At 40.7% G+C, this 17542-nt stretch overlaps 2 protein-coding genes across 3 annotated transcripts; both read right to left on the reverse strand.

Annotated features, from left to right (window-relative positions):
* Positions 1 to 929: 929 nt before the first annotated feature.
* si:ch211-67f13.7 (uncharacterized protein LOC565426 homolog) lies at positions 930 to 4356 on the reverse strand. Its single transcript, XM_034129335.1, has 8 exons — positions 3845 to 4356; positions 3648 to 3760; positions 3468 to 3574; positions 3218 to 3392; positions 3022 to 3136; positions 2868 to 2947; positions 2678 to 2766; positions 930 to 1746 (listed from the first exon to the last, which is right to left on the reverse strand). Exons 1-8 carry the CDS (start codon positions 4289 to 4291, stop codon positions 1028 to 1030), a joined length of 1845 nt encoding a protein of 614 aa, XP_033985226.1. The 5' UTR covers positions 4292 to 4356; the 3' UTR covers positions 930 to 1027.
* A 791-nt stretch (positions 4357 to 5147) lies between these two features.
* Positions 5148 to 16803, reverse strand: LOC117478282 (sodium-dependent lysophosphatidylcholine symporter 1-B-like). Of its 2 annotated transcripts, XM_034125270.1 has the most exons (14): positions 16585 to 16803; positions 15044 to 15172; positions 14435 to 14559; positions 11845 to 11968; positions 11681 to 11759; positions 11202 to 11344; positions 10682 to 10772; positions 9862 to 9977; positions 9550 to 9633; positions 7963 to 8046; positions 7749 to 7861; positions 7508 to 7651; positions 7102 to 7278; positions 5148 to 6880 (listed from the first exon to the last, which is right to left on the reverse strand). In XM_034125270.1, exons 1-14 carry the CDS (start codon positions 16666 to 16668, stop codon positions 6838 to 6840), a joined length of 1536 nt encoding a protein of 511 aa, XP_033981161.1. In that variant the 5' UTR covers positions 16669 to 16803; the 3' UTR covers positions 5148 to 6837. The 2 variants fall into 2 exon arrangements, with proteins under 2 accessions (XP_033981161.1, XP_033981169.1); XM_034125278.1 differs by lacking the exons at positions 14435 to 14559; positions 15044 to 15172; positions 16585 to 16803 and adding an exon at positions 12091 to 12369.
* Between the last annotated feature and the right edge of the window lie 739 nt (positions 16804 to 17542).

The raw sequence follows: 17542 nt of genomic DNA on the forward strand, positions 1-17542 counted from the left end.
TTACAATTCGCCGTGAGATCAGGGAGCAGATGTAGGATGGAAGTTTCCCTAACATGGCTTTGTATATAAAAATGTACCAGTGACTGAGCCTCCGTACAGTTAGCGAAGGAAAACCAGCCCTTGCATACAGGGTACAGTGATGAGTTAATGCTTTACAGTTTGTCACAAATCTCAGTGCACTGTGATACGCAGCATCTAACTTGACCAGGCAATTGGCAGGTGCATTCATATAAATCAAATCACCATAGTCCAGCACAGGTCAAAAGGTCACAGTGACTAGCCTTTTTCTGGCCTCAAGCGAGAAACAGGACTTGTTCCTGTAGAAGAAACCTAGCCTAACCCTCAGTTTTTTAAGCAGGTTATTGACATGACGTTTAAAAGTGAGACAGTCATCAAGCCAGATACCAAGGTATTTGTAACAGGTAACCACTTCAAGTTTTATTCCTTGCGTAGTTACAATATCTAAAACAGGCTCTGGTGTCTTTTTAGCTTTTGAAAAGAGCATTACCTTGGTTTTATCAACATTTAAATGAAGCTTTAGTTCAGAGAGCTGAGTCTGAATAATGTTAAAAACACCTTGCAATTCAACAACAGCCTCCTTAATGGAGGGACCTGCACAGTACATAACGGCATCGTCCGCATAAAAATGTAAGGTTGCTCCATCGACATTTTCACCTAAACTATTGATGTAGAATAAAAGTGGACCTAAAACAGAACCTTGAGGAACACCATTAGTAATGTTTAACCACTCAGAAGACAGCCCATCAAAATGAACACATTGGGACCTTTCAGAGAGGTAGTTCACAAACCACCCTACTGCATGGCTGACATCAATGTTGAAGATCAATACAAATCTTCCAATGACATTTAAACATTGAGAACTTAAGTTCCTGCTAAGCATGTTTTTCATTTATGACAAATCCATCAGCTGCATTTTCATGTTTTTTATTGATATAAATCAGAATATCCTACTATCATGGGGGTTACAGTCTTTGAGCAGAGTACTGATCGATCCATTGACCCAATGCTACCTCCATGGGAAATACCAGGTCCTCTCTCCATCATCTACTAAATCTTCTAGACTGTCGTCGTCCTCCCACTCCTCCTCCATCATCCTCTCATGCTCTTCACCTCCACGCTTCCTCTCCTCCATCATCCTCTCATGCTCTTCACCTCCACCTGTATGCTTCCTCTCCTCTTCCTCACTTTCAGAAGCCGGCAGCCGTGACTCTCTCTGTGGGACGACTTGTGATGTGAAGATTTCCTCCAACTGCTCCCAATGACGTAAGACTTCAGCCTCCTCCTGATTCCAATGGGTCTCATCTTCTCCTCCTTCAAAGTCCTCTTCCCTCTCTTCTAGCACTACAAACCCTGACCCATCCTCTTTTAACTGATGTGAATCCTTCACCTTAGACTCAACTGAAACCCTGTCCCTAAATCCTAACTCCTCTGAATCAGCTTCAGGCATCACTCCAAGGATAAACCCACTTTCTTCTTCATCCTCTTCCTCCTCTTCTTCTTCTTCTCCATATGCGTAGTCTAGCTCTTCGTCGTAATCATCATCGTCGTAAGTCACTACATCATCACTTTCCAGCGGGGTCTCTTGACTGTGCAGCTTATCGGTGTCTTGTATCGTGGCATGGCCGACTCCGCTAATGCCGACTCCGCTAATGCCGACTGGTAGAAGGTCATCTTCTGTCGTGTACGGCTGATCAGAGACCAGCAAAGACCCACTGCTGGTAAAACCTGAAACATAAAGTTAAAAGTAGAAATGTGTTATTATCACTTTCATTTTAAACTGTATACCCCGGTTATCTAGGCTCTTTGTTTTGTTTAATGTATACCACGTTTATCTAGGCCCTTTTTGTTTTGCTTTATGTACATGTCACACTGTGGGACTGTGGGAAACGATATTTCGAGATTTCTGGATGTATAACACATGTCGAATTTTTGACAATAGACTTTGACTTTGATAACTTAAGGCAAGACATTAAAAAATCCTTTTCGCATAACCTGGTCAATTTTGAGAGATTGGGATGTGTTGCTTCCATAACGTGCCTTTCTCTAAAAACGAGTTGAAATAAAAACTTCCAAAAATACACATGTAGGTGTTTATTTTACTTTATTTCTTTGTGTCCTAAAGTCACCAAAAGTTAGCGGAGCATTTTCCTAAAGAGTAATTTCCTGAGATATCTCAACTTCACTTACAGTTATAACTTTTTACTTGAATTCTCATCTATATTCCGAAGGATTGTACAGAGGGGGTATCGCTATCCTCATTTATATTTCATTTTATTCCTAAAAACATGTCAAATATTAGATTTAGATTTTTGGAGTGATATCGAACATTTCCTCTGTAAAAAAACCTTTAACTACTATTGTGTCGATATAATTAAAAACATGTTAACACCTATGGTTTTATCCAAATGGTCACAATGCGCACTTTTCTTGATAACGCCTCATTTGCTTTGTCAAACATAAACATATTGTCTTAATGCACGTAAACATCTGTAGGGTGTCCATTCTCCCATTCCACTTTTGGTGGGTCATAAGATAATTGTAAGCTAGTGATATAAACATGTTTAGTGCCACTTAAAGTTACCACAACAATCCAATACATCCGAGTAGGAATGGGTGCATATACTATACACGTCTTAAAACAACAAAAAAGACAAACCTTCCATCATGGCCCTCTGGAGTTTAGAGGGCACACACTGTGAATCACAGCAGTCACATATGGACTTGTCACCAGAGAGGGCCTTCCACCTGTCATGGCAAATGCAACACAAATATTCTCAATCCATATGGAAACAGGTGAAAGACTACAGTCCTGTAATGGAAATGTAGTTTAAAGTGCCAAAACTCACCTGTCCTTTTTGTAGGTGCATGATTTGTGAGCAGGACCCGGGTCTTCAGATGAGACTAATAACTTGCAGTGAATATTAATCTAAAAAAGAAACTGGGTTAAGCCACGGCTAAAGAATAACTCGGAGAATCCAGAGAATTATAAATCACACTCACCTCCGAGTCAGGGTCTGCAGTGAACTGGAAGGCCTGGATGGAGAATCTCAGGGTCTTGTCTGTCCGAGAGACGAACCGAGACGCCCCCGGGTCGCTCTTACTGTCCAGCATACAGCTATGGACAACAACAATATGACACTAAAGAACCCAAAGCAAAATATTTGTCTAAAAATGCACTACCGTCCACTTTTCTCACCCAAAATTGCCAATGATGCTGTATTTGAGGGATGATTTAGAGTCACTGGATGGTGAAGCATAGCAGCTATTGATGTACAGTTTTGAACCAGTTGAGAGATGAGGTGCAGAGATCTGGAAATTAACCGTCTTTCCAAGCTGGTACACCTGTGACTGGGCAGGTGTGCTCCACAAATCTAAAACATAAATATATCAAATAAGATGGGGCCAGAAGCTCTTTATTCATGCAATCTACTGTTCTTTAAACATACCATCCATCAACTCCATCTGGAAGTCATTTGCATTTCCCTTCAGTTGTTTACGCATAACAGGAGTCTCCCAGGCGGGCTGCACTGTCAGCTTGTGCACATGGTGGTTCCTGGACATGGAGATAGTGAAAATCGAGCTTCCCCACACACACACAAGATGATGAAAAAAAAGCTGAGACAAACCTTTGATAACGGCATTCAATGTCCACATCGATCCGCTGCGCTCTAGTTGGGAAACGTTTTGGCGAAGGCTCATAATGGAGTGTGAATTTGTAGAGCAGATAACCGGGGGGCGACTGTCAAAGTCCAAGAGGGGTCAGACACTGTGATTTTAAGAGTATGCAGGGACAGAGACTGGAAACAAGTGACACAAATCTTACCTCCCGCACGGCTCCACACGCCGTCAGAGGGTACGTGAAGAGCAGGTCACCGTAGGGTCTGAGAACCCCGTTGCTTTTGCAGCCGCTGCCTAGTTTCAGCTCCTCTGCATTGGCACCCTGGCCGTAGAAAACTGGTTTGACCCGCAAGACAAAGTCAGCCGTGGAGCAGGTGACAGAAACGTCTTGCAGGTAAGCAAAGTCCGACTGGAGCTTTGCCTCTGGACGCATAGACGCGGAAATGAGTACAGACAATGGGGAAGAGATGGCAGGTAACCGGTGGGGGGGTTTTCTGTCGTCTGTCGTTAAATGTTTGATTGATTTGGATTGTTGCTGTTTAAAATGCTCTTTTCTTCTGGTGAATGGAGATTCATAAGTGTCCTGTGCGTAGCTGAGGATGCCAAGTGATAAAACACTCCATATTATATAGAGACTCCACTTTGTTTTCATCGCAACAGACTGCTGTCCTTCTACCTTTCCCTTCCCTTTCAATCTGCACGAGACGCTCAGCCACGGCTGGAGGTAATTAGGCGCGAGGATAAATCAGCAGCCTGCAGCACGCGAGGTTCAGCTTCATTTGGGTATTTCAGTCTTTAAAAGGAACTAGTGGAAGTTTCAATGTTTATTCGTGACTTAAAAACGTGTCTAACGACTGTAGTAGAGTGAGTTTTATTTTAGAAAGATGATTAATTAAAGGGAAATAGGGGAAATGTATTTAACTTTTGTTGTGCAGTGAAAACGGAAGAGGATAAGGGTACAGACAATGGGGAAGAGATGGCAGGTAACCGGTGGGGGGGGTTTAGATTTTTTTTATGGAGATCTGAACAAAAGTGAAAACTAATTTTAGTTCCGAGATTAAAGTCATAATTCTGAGAAATAAATCATATTTTTTTATATATATATAAAAAAAAAAACGTCTGGTCAGATTTAAACATTCACGTGGCCCTAATCCTCTTCCGGAGTGAACACAGGCCGGTTTTTATTTCTTTGAATTCCATGCAAAAAATGTTTTAAAATCTTTATGTAGTCTATGGTTTAAATGTACCAAATAATTGTTAGTCTCATTGAACAGCTTTTGTTAATTTAATTTTCAAAAAATACTTACTGTAAATATGTTGTAGGTCCTATTTATTGGCAGTTACATTGACATCTACTACATTAAATGTATGAACATTATTATCAATGGTTCAAAACTATGAAACTAAGGATTTTAGATTTGATCAATAGGCCAATCAGTTTCCTTTTTAAATATAGGTGAACAATTTAGTTAAATATTCTAGATTTTGACATTTCAAACACAGAAAGGTTTCTCTGTTTTTACAAACTTTATTTACAGACTTAAATTAAAAATGTACACCACATTTTTCATTGATTTATATATTGCTCAACAAGGTCAAACTTAGAGAAATGTATTTACATATTATACACACATCTGCAAATAACACTTTGGAGACGTAATGTGCTTCATTCACCTCTTTCAGAGCAATTTAGAATGAAAATTATAGATACAGAAATATATTAAGTTTCAAAGAGGTGTCTATGAAATCTTAATAATACCAGTAACACTGTAAAGGCAGTATGTTTATCACATTACAGCAACTTTTTCCATTTTCTTTTCTTAGAAAAAGAAATCCACCATTTTGATGTTTGATTTCAAGTTTTTTCCACAGGACATGAAAATCACTAACCACTCACGGTTCATAAATTATTATCAACATGTGCCTTCATAAGAAACAAAAAAAGAATCCCTTAAATATTTCATTCAAATAAATAGTTAAATAAATCATGGTTCCCTTCCCTTTGGGAGGGGAGAACATGCTGTATGACTTCATACTGGAGTGGACTACGATGTGAAAGCACATTCAGAAAGATCTAATAAACCAGAAGAGAAGAGATTGGCTGAAATGTGAAAGCACAGAAAAGGTTGAATGGGAAAAACTATTCTGTGAAGCAAAAACTAAAAAACCTGAGCAAGAATTTTAACATAAATCTCATTGCAACTAATAATTTAAGATGAAAATGTAAGGCAGTGATTCACACATACAGTATATCATACCCCAAGGTGCCTTTTCCCCTTCAGGAGATTCAAGTTTTTAACTTGAACTAACTCTACAAGGAACAACGGCACCAAATAAGAAGTATAAAATGTAGCACAGCTTCAGACGACTCCAGTTAGTGGGATAGTGCTGGTATACCCTTCATAACTAAGGGCTGAAAGTGTGTGTTTCCTTCAGAGCACGCTGTCTGAATGTAAAGGCAAACACAAGTGATCTAAGATGTTGTAAACATTAACGGTAACATCACACTCCAGTCTGCACGAGTGAAGGTCAGAGCATGTAAACCAGCAAATAAAGACTTCATAAACTACCATAGATCATAAGCTGTGTCCCAATTCTGACCAAGTATTTCAGTATGTAGTGCATTCACAGCAGAGGAGTGTAGTAACGGTGTTGTCTACAACTTGTGGAGGTAAAAAAATATTGTATAAAGGAACATCTCAGTACACAAAGTCACACTTCTTTGGAAACTCAGTTTGATTTCAGTCTGTTGAGTAAAACTCCACCATAGAAGGATTACAACTCCAATGAGTCACACTTATAAGAGCTGTAGTTATTGAATAAAAAACAAAAAAAGGGTTTCTCATAATAAATGATAATGATTTCACTGTGCAGTTCTTTAAAAGATGGACAGTGCTGTGTGTCAGTTAAACAATGTAAGAAACCCTTTAAATAGAAACAATTGTAACTTTAAGTTTTGGCAGATTTAATTCGGACACAACTGGAGATAAAGGACAACACAGGAGATGCCCCGGACCGGCCACTAGAGGGCGATGTAAACCTGTGTGGTCCCTGCAGGGAGCCTTAATGCTGAGCATGTTTGTGCAGCAGCTGTGGTCTGTGGTCTCTCTGTTAGTCCAGATAGTTGGTGGTCGTGTCCCTCGACAGTTTTGTGCAAATACGTTAAAGCAGCTGTGGTGTCTGGCCCTTCCGCTGTTGCTACACCTCACTCCCCAGCGCTGAAGTTTCAGACTCAGAGTCCCTGTTAAAGGATGCAAAAACACACAAGTTACCCACAAAGGACTTGGCTAGCTTGGACAGGGTGAATAAACAGCGGAGCTAAACAGTTTTTTAAAAAGGTTTCATTTAAATGTAGCTCAGGTTTACAGCATGGAACTCAATTTAGCGTCCATGTGGTTTGTTTACAGCGTGCAAAAACGTCTTCTTCTGTGTTTTGAGCACTTCTGTGTGCATTTCACTTACAGCCTTTCCTGCAGTAGCTTCTGGTTGCCCTGCCTCCTTTCTTCATCAATAGGATAGGTCCTCAATATCAAAAGTCCCACAGCTATAAGGGCCACAGGCACAGGAGAGACCAGCACCTTCAGGGTTAAACTGACCGCCTCAGGTTGTATACAGCTCCCGGTCACATAGCCCGCAAATCTGCGAAAAAATGTAGATAAAGAGAGAAATGTTGAGCTGATGTGAAAACAGTTGTGAAACACTGTTGGGGGAAGGATTATGGGATTGGCAACCACATGATCACCAGACTGATGAGCGCTAACATGGAGCTAATCTCTTTTAGTGTTGGAGACAGAAATCAGCTAGCTTTCAGGGGTGACGGTGAGGATTAAAATGTACGTGAGAATCATTCTACAGGTGTTGAACTCACTTTAAACTGAGCGTAGAGACACCCAGAGACATTCCCGAGGCAAATTTAATGAAGAACACGTAGAAGGAGTAGAAGAGGGCTTCGTGGCCGTGGATTTCTGGGTTTCTGACCTTGAAGTCGTCCACGACATCAGGAAGCATTGACCTGGAAAACACAACGTTTAGAGGGAAACTCGAGACAACAACATAAATCCATATCTGCGTATGGATGGTGTGGGTTTTGTAGTATAACTCGCGCTTACCAAGGCAGGAGGAACGCTGCCGCCACGCTCACACCTGCTGCCACGGAGACCAAGTAAGAAATGATCAGCTGGCTCTTGATGCAGACGATGAGGAGCATGAAGGGTACGGCCCACTATAGAAAAAGACAGGAGGATGTCAGCAAATACATACACTCACATCCTTTTTGAATGAATGTCTTTGTTGTGCCTAAAATAAGATGTTTTCTTGACTCACAGAGATGCCAAAGTAAACCGCCTTCTTCTTTCCAAAGCGGGTCAGAAACCACTGCCACCACGGGATGGTTAGAGTCCCTGATAGCTGGGAAAACAAAATATGGCACAGAATGATCAGTTTGGCTGTTTTATTCAATCTCATTACGAATGCTTGCAAAAATATGAAATGATGTACAACGTTGATTTTTAACAATAAAAACTACTAATATATCTGGAATTGTTCAGCCAGATGAAGCTGTTTATCGTTGTTGGATTAGCGTTATCAGGAAGAAAGATAAGAGGCATTTAAATCTCGAGGCCATACAGATTAGGTTGTTGTTTTTTATCTTGATTCAACTCAAATATATAGTTGGCTCTTCTCTGACATTGTTGCACATAATATAAACATGTTGTATGTTGCAGGAACACTTGGAGTCACAGTAATGATTGCCAATGTTTCACTCACTTGGTTATAATTGAGATAAGACGTGCCACTGAGGACACTGAGCTCATATATTTTGTATTGTGGTAGATGTTGAAGTTTTACTATGTTACTGTCAAGTGTGGGAATATGGCTTTTTGTAGTTGTAGTCATAAATACTATATTTAAACCAGAAATATACATATAATAATAGTGTACCAAAACGTGTCAATGTCTTTGTTTAAAAAGGGGCCTAATTGTTTTGTAATATTAACATACAACATAACACCTTGAGAAATCTGTGTGTAAATCATGAAATAGTAAACATATTGGTGGATTTATCGGTCTACAAAAACAATTATTATCCAAAAAACAGAGCTCCATGTTGGACTTGCAGTGCTATAAGACGTGCTAAAAAACCTAGCTGCAGTTCTGGGCACGATGGATTAATGCTAACATTAATTTAGCATTAAAATCAATCAAATGTTGAACCTGGCTTCATTAAAAGTATAGAAAATGTGGGAACTGGAAAGAATAATGTGACCATGGGAGGATTAGGACAATGGCACAATATGCTTTGTGTGTTCTTGACTTAACCCTGCAGGAAAACCTTTGACCTCCAGGTTAAACTTGGTCAACCGCTGTTAAATGACCACACAAGAACAAGCTTAGCACTGGGAAACATTAACTGCGAGCGAATACAATGGAAAATATGTCCTTTCGCCCCCTAAACTCCCATCTCTCCGAATATGATACATGGTGCCCAAAAATGTTTCCACTCCTAATCAGAGGGAAGGCAGCAGAGCAGAAAGCAGCGAGAGAAGGTCGCAACCAATGGTGGCCGTTCCCATGGTGGGAGTGAGGGATCGCCAGGGCAACAAAAGCCCCACTGTGGGCCTGTCTCTCCCTTGATGTCCTGCTAACGCCAGGCGAGTGTGTGACAGGGAGACAGGTTCCCAGGAGCCCAAACAACACCTCCTCTCACCCTGAAAATCTGTTCTTTCAGCGCCGGTACCATGCGCCTCCTCGTGTGAGGGAAGGCCAGAAAACCCCCAGAAAGGCTGGGAGCTCAGTGCCGGCCACAAGGACAGCCAAACAAGGTCTTCTGCGATAGCCTCCACATCTAACAGTGATTAGGGCTTTCACACAGGGGTAAACAGTCCTTCAGGAGAACTAGAAAACACTCACCATGATGACTAGGAGAATGTTTTGGAAGTGTTTCCTATGGCCCAGAGAGTAGGTGATGAAAAGAGCAAAGTTTCCCTCCAGGAGCTGAAAGAAAACAAAGGAAGTCATATTTATGAAATGTACAGTCCCATATAAAGGAATGGTTTCACATTTTAGAAAGAAATCACTCTATAATGTGTTTGTTTAATGTTGACATGAGCACAAGGTGTTGGTGTACCTTTTGACAGGTAGCTGCCCATTCCTTTATGCTAAGCTAAGCTACATGTACCCTCCCATGCATGAAAGTATATACATAGGGAAACTAAATATTACCATGAAGGCCAGAGAGGTGAAGAGGAAGCCGATGACCAGTTTGACGTACGGTCCGTGACTCATCACCAGACAGATGCCCTGGCGGAAGGTGAGTAGTGTTTTCTTTCGCCCGTTATCTATAATTCGATATGAAGGAGAGGAAAACAAAATATAAGATATCTAGAAAGATTTTCCATCAGGATTTTAATCAGCATGCAGAGACATCGTGGTGTGATACACTTTTTCTTTAGACAGTTAGTGTCTGACAGAATGTGGCCAACACATTCAAACTCAGACTCAAATCTTGGCTATGAGGGCCTGTTCTGAACCTTCACCAATGTCTTAATTAGTTCAATTAACAGAACTAACGTTTGAATGTTGAATTCATTCATTTCAAAAAACCTTTCAAAGCTAAAGACTGTAATTATGTTGTTTTGGTTAGTTTTCCTTTGACCCAATCGGTTGCTTTTGCAGAAACACTTAGCATGAAAGATGATCTGTTCGTTTGCACCGACGCATCTTTCCCTCCTGCTTACGCAATGTGGTTTGCTTCCGTTGGATCCATTCAGAGTATATACATCTTCCAGAACAATAAACAGTTCATTAGCAGAAGACAACTTTCGTTCCAAGTTATAGGGCTTGTCATTAAAATGCAGAATTAGTTTTTATTTTATTTTATAAAAGATGTCATGTTGAGTCAAAAGTCCTCACAATCATGACTCAAGTCTGACACCCATCTTAGTTATGTGTCTCTTAAATACAGATCTGCTTTTAAAATATTACAAATATTCAGCTTTGGCATTGGGCAATGGAGAACTTGTGGTATTTCACAGATTCATACCTTTTTTCTCCTTGACACCCAGAAACAAGACTGCTGCACAGCAGACGTAGATGATGCAGATGACGCCTGAAGCAATAAGGTATGCTTGTTTCTGGAGATAAAAAACACAGCGTTAGTTTTTCCAAACTTTATTATCATTCATGATGTGACACAATGCAAAAGACATGACAAACTAGGGCTGTGCGATTATGGCAAAAATCATAATCACGATTATTTTGGTCAATAATTGATATCACGATTATTAAAAACGATTATCCATTTACTTTGAAAACATCAATTTATTGTAAAATAAAATTGGAACAGTATGTTTTTAACAGTTGATTACCCTGAACTTAAAGTATAATTCAACTGAAAAACCAATAAAAAAAAAAATATTTATATATATATATATATTTTTTTTTTTTCTTTATAAAAATAATACTCGTTTTATTTCGATTACGTTGTTTTCGTAATCGTTGCAAGCCAAAATCGTAATCGAGATTAAAATACGATTAATTGCACAGCCCTATGACAAACTCACCGTTTCCTCCAGTGAATAGCCGGTTGGGATGGTTGAGTTACTGCTGTCGAGCTCATCAGGGTCGGGACAATTTGAGGCGGCACCTACTATCTGTCCCTGGATGGCTGTGCCCAGCACGGTGCCCAGCACCTCCACCATCATACCTGAGAGCAACAGAGAGAAGGTCAGCGCCTGAACCACAACACACATCACCTGGACTTTTTAAAGGACATCCATAAACATTCATCTGTTTGCATTTTGCTAATTATTTATCCAATATATCATTCAATTTACTTGTATATAGACTCTTCTGGCACTATTTATATTTTATTTGTATTTTACTCATTCTTTTGCACCATTTTATCTGTTTTATTTGTTCTATGTCATATGTTGCACTGTTGGAGGAGCCTGTGACTTAAGTTTTTCATTGCCATATCTACACTGCAGCTAATGTGCACATGACAATAAAGCCTTGAATCTTGAAACGTGAGCGGACGTACGATAAGCAGTGGCAGAGTCCCGCTCTTTCTGGTCGGTGGTGATGAACATGGTGAGGGCTGAATATGGCACGTGGAAGCACTGCAAACCCAAACGCAGCGAGGTTAGTGTACACACTGGGCCCAGGGGAACTAAGTGTTGGGGAGTGTCAACAAAACCTACTAACCGTCTGCATGGACTGGAAGAGGCAGTAAAAGATCAGGTACCAGACGATCTTCCCCTCCTCAAATGGAGGCACGTACCAGATCAGGAAGTACGTCAGCACCGCAAACGGAGTAGAGCAAAGGATCCTGGGAAGAGAAGGGTGGAGGATTGTTAGGGGACAGTATGATAAAGGCACATTTAAAGAAAATAAACATTTGTCTTTTGCAAATGTGTGTTTATGGAACAATATCTTGAAAAAGTGCACAACCTGCGATTTAAAGAATTCTCCCAACTGTTACTGTAGCTTTACTCTGCCTTTTCCGTCCTTGTAGACACTTCTTTTCAACTCTGTCCCCGACGCTTTGTGAATAATCCCCCTAATCCTGCCTTGTTGCAGCTCGTGTTTGGAAAAAGGGCTCAGTGTGGGCTGCAGGAGGAGAATGGGGGTGAGCTGGGAGAACGCTCTCACCCCACTCAGACCCAGCAGCCTTTCCCTGAGCTCCAGCTGACCTCGGGCCGAGAAGCTGGTCCCACTTCAGAAACTGTTTTCAAAAACAGCAGTCCAGCATTAACTCCCTGTAAACATGAGGATATCATCGTTTTTTCATTTTTAAACAAGCCTACTTTGAGGGCTTTGCTGCCATACTGGAAAGAGAAACATTACATTAACAGAATATACAAATATTTTGAAACCAATTTATTGTTTTTAATTAAAAACTATGAATACTCTCTGGTTCCAGCCTGTGTTATATTGAACACGTTTGGGTTCAGGACTGTAAGACAACAAAAAAAGGTCCCTCGGGCTCCTGGAATCCATAATTGTGACTTTTAATTGATTATTTTTCTGACATTGGGTTGACCAAACAATTAGCTGAAAAGAAAGCTGGAAGATTTGTCGATGACAAAACCAGCCTGACTTTCTTTGCATACATTTGTTCTGAGTTGTCATGCAAAAAAGGGAAGGGCTGTCTCTTCCCTGATCGCCACATCACTGAACAGGAAGTGATGTCTCTTTATTGAACGAGACACTTCTGCACTCGCACGTGGTCATATGAAACCCCCACCCCCCTTCTTGTGTGAACACACGTGGGAAATGGCAAAGAAAGCACCTCCTTATTGCCTCTAACGTCTGACTGAATCGGGCTAATTAGAGCTCATTTCTCTGGAAATTGAGGCTAATTTGCGACTGTTTCGCAGACTGCCATGGCTGATTGAACAGATTCTTTCTGTGTCACATTTTGAGGTCAGTTAAGCACAGGAAATGACCTTGCAAACACTAAATCAATTTGCACAGAGCGCACACAAAAAAAGTGTTTAAAATTCAGACTATACTTAGTATCCTATTCTAGTGCACAAGATCTTTATAAAACAGGTTCAGCACATAGAGGAAGAACAGGTGAGGATGTAAAACAAGACCTTTGTGTGTTCCTGTCTATGATTCTTTGTTCCTCTGCAAATTAAAAAGCTACACGAGCCAAAGAGGATCATGCACACGTCCCCATTTTAACAATGACCTTCATTATTTCAACCCAGCATGCCTCTTGACCCAAGGTAACCTCTCTGCGCTTCGCACCCCTCCTAGGGAATCAAGCACACACACACGCCACACCCCTATTGCTTTGAGCTGATGGTGTGTTGAGGGTTTGCCCAATCGCAGAAGCCGGTTACCTCCCCTCCCCCACCCATTCAAACCACATGCAACACGACTACATGCGCAGCCAGCATTTCTGTAGCCATGATGATGCTCAAGATATTTCTGAGATGTCACGTGAGAGAAATGCCAGTAAAGTATTTAGATCAGCTACTGCTTCATAGAAATAGAAGAGGCAGCATTTTGGCTTTATTGTGACTGAATTATTGGATTTATTCCCCCAGATTCAAAGCAAACCTTTCCATCCAGCTATTTGATCTATATCATGCTTTTAATTACGTAATCGTGGTTCAAATAGCAAATGTACATTTAATATAATTTAATTTAATAGCAGATTTTATACAAACACACACAGGAAATGAAAAGGTACCCTGTACAGTTTTGTGATGTTGTTACACACGTGACATCTACAGGCAAGTGGGAGTACAATACACATTGTGCCATCTGTATTTCTCTGAAGGTAAGGCACAAAGAAACGCAGCAATGCATCGACAAAGGCAGTTAAGAAAAACACTTTTAGCAAGCGAACAAGTAGAGTGATTCAAGTTGTACATAATAAGCTACAAGCTCAAAAGCATATCCATTCAAAAGTGAAACCCAATCGTCCTGACTGACAGTAAAAACAGCTGCTGGATTCAACCACACAGCTGGATCCAGAAAGACATGAAGAGGAAGGAAATGCTGATGTTTGTGCATTAGGATGGTTACTCCTTAGTTTCAGGGTGCGTCACACGGATGTGATGCAGTGTTTCATACCGACTATATTCTCAAACTGCTTCAACTCATTATGAGCCAATTCAACCTTGTTGCCATGGTTACTGCCCAGAGCTCATGAGCTGGCTTTTTCGGTGCATTTGCCACACAATTCACTATCTTGTGCACTCATTTTCAATATTTCCTCATTATCTCTTCATATCCTCTTCGCTATGTGAACTTGTCATAAATGCATTTAAACACCTACCAGGGCATCATGCGGCCGATGCCTGTCCATCTACTCCGGCTCACAAAGAAACCCACTGTGGGGTCTGTGACCGCGTCCCAGGCCCGGCCCACAAACAGGATTATAGAGGCATGGAAGGGATCCAGCTACAGGGAGAAAGTGAGAAAAGAGTGAGTCATATAACCAAAACAGAGAGGAAATGCTACCTCATATGGCACGGCTAGAGTATGATTCTGATGAACTGTGACATTTGTTTAAGTAAATTCGAAGCCACTGTAAGGCCTCATCTCTTGAGCTGAATGCCTTTAGTCCTACTGTGTTCAGTGGAAAAGTATAATTTGCTAATTGAGTAACAACGCAGTAGGGTCAAGGTTAATTCGCTTGAACGGCTACATCAGGATGAAGCCTGTTAAACTGATACAAAGCTGAGGAGAGCGAACACAAGCTTCAGCCTTGGAGTTAATCAGTAAGCAGAACTACGGAAAAAATGCATTCCTAACACTTGTTCCTCTTACACGAATGTTTGCCTTTCCAAACTAATTCAAAGAGACTGTATATTTGCAAGAAAAACATTTGTTTTATAGCTCGGACAAGTGTGATTTCACTATTTGGTGTGGTTCGTGTCATCACCTGAGCCACATCCAGCAGGTAGAGCTGCAGGAAGAAGCCCAGAGCGCTGCCTGTGATCTGGTAGGGAGCCCCACCGATGGCATAGCAGAGTTTGTTCCACACAGACAGACGATTTCTCTGGTCCTTTGGCTGGAAGACAAAGAAAGGGAGGGACAGAGTCAGCGTAATGTCGTTAGCTTGGCTTTATAACAGCTTTTGCATCTGTAAACAATGAGGAGCTATAAATTCAGATTGGCAGTGGCGTGCTACGTGATCATTATCTCCAGCTCTCTTCTGTACTCTGGAGCTTATTAAATCTCTTGTTTTCTGCTTCAACTACTTTCATCCATCCTTTTGTCCAAAACTCTTCCCATAATTGATGCCGTGATATACAGCTTGTAACCACAAGTGAGTGAGATTGTCTAACTCAGCCCACTGCTCAGAATGCCAGATTAGAGAAAATCCCAGAGGCGTGAACGTATGAGGTTACTGCAGTTCGCACAGACTCACACTACATTCCCGCGTGTCCATTGGCTCTAGCGATAGGATGTTGGAGCTGTGTAACATTTCATGCTGAGTAGCCAACAGTCAGCAGACAGCTTAGAGTCTCATCCCATCGTTCGGCCACGGCCAATCACCTGCAGCGGTCTGATGATGTCAGCAAGGGGATCTCTACATCAGGACTCACATCCTCCACAGTAAAAGCAGCATCCCCTCATGATGGGCGCAAGTTGATACCGCTGTATTCACAAATCAGGAAGGCTTAAATGTAACAAACCTATGCTGGCCCATTTATTGTGCGAAAATAAAACCCAACTAAGAAATACTGTAGACAACCTTTGATGATCCCTCAACAACATTGAATCTTTTCCATAGGTGTATCTATAGAGGTATCTAAGGCCAAATGACAAGTATTTTTTTATTAAATTGTTTTCTGTTTTATCTAAAAAATGTCTTAACTCAGTTGAAATTAATTTTCTGTCATATATAAAGAAATATTTTAGACTTATTTATTCAATACTCTCAGACATGGCATTCAAAAGTAGGCAATCTTAGATCATTCATGCTCATGTCAATCTGATATTGTTGTTAAAAGAATAGTACCTCTGCTGTGTAGTAGCACACAAAAACGTATTTAACATAAATCTCAATTTTGAAAACACCTATTTTGTGACTCTTAACTTAAGCATGCAGCTCTGGAGGATATGTAACACGTCACGCTGTGCGGCACATCTGTCCTTATTCATCACTGCTGACTGTAGGCCTACGGTTAAAATCAAATGTCTAAAATGGCAAGTTTAATGAAGACGTGGTCCCTTTAAAATCGGTATGTCGCACTCAAGAGCAGCTGTCCGCGGACAGATGGACAAACCGGGTGAAATTCAAACACCGAGGAGTCAGGGGAGATTTTGAAAAACGGAAAGGAAGTAATGGAAGGTAATAGACGTTACTTTCAATTTAGGCGCCCTTTGTAAGCTGTCGCGGCGCCTTCTCAGTAAAACATGGCTACGCATCTTTTAAAAATAAACCAAGAAATGAAGTATATAAATGTTTCATCTTACCTTTGCTGTCTTGACCTCTGTATTTATAGGTTTGACTGTTAGTAAACCCGCCGCGTACTGCTCGGCTCCCTCTCCTCTCGCCATTGCTTCTTCAAGAAGATCAAGTAATTTATATTATTTTTAAGATATCGTGATGTTAATCATTGTCAGAAGAAAGAAGCCGCTTCACAGCCTTGTGCAGTGAGTGTTCTGATGTCTGAGTCAGTCAAGCAGCCAGGTCTCTCGTGCTCGCTTCTACTACGCCTATACGTCACCAAATGTATGACGTGAGCATCGCCTGTTCAGCGGCGGTGATAAGAAAGTGATTAAATATCCCTTTTTACTAAGCTATACGCAAACCTTGGTATACCTTTTGTCAAATAAATAATAGCCTTAGAATATATTTACTCTATCTGTAAGCTACTGTTTCAACAAAATATAATTGTATTTATAATGGTTGCTGTTTTTTGTTTCAACCGGAAACTGGGAAAAATAACCCTACGAAGCGCCTTGAATGCAGCAGTGAGCAGCAAATGACTATCACACTTTTCTTTTTGATAAAAACTAAGCAATTTAGTTTAGTTTTCTTATTGGATTGCTTTAAGCAATTACAAATACATGTGTAAGTGCAGTGCAAAAAAAAAGAAGCAATTCAAACTATTTGAAGTGAGAGTTTAACTTCAGTGACAAAATAGATGAAATAGGTTAACTTTCACACAACAGATGCTGAGTTTTACGCTGCATATTACCATCATATTTAATTATCATTCATTAGGGAGTAACACTTATCAAAAGTTAAATAAAACAGACTGGACTTTACTGTATGGTGACACAACCTTTCTTGCTGATTTTATTTCAGTATTTTGATATACGGGACAACCTATTTTAGTGGAGGGAGATATCTTATCTTGGCAGTAAGCGTGTTTCATGTTGGGCCTTTTCTGAAACCAGATGCCACCCCTTCCTTTCCCACCCCTGT

Source organism: Trematomus bernacchii, unplaced genomic scaffold (assembly GCF_902827165.1).
Source record: "Trematomus bernacchii unplaced genomic scaffold, fTreBer1.1, whole genome shotgun sequence".
NCBI classification, from domain to species: domain Eukaryota; kingdom Metazoa; phylum Chordata; class Actinopteri; order Perciformes; family Nototheniidae; genus Trematomus; species Trematomus bernacchii.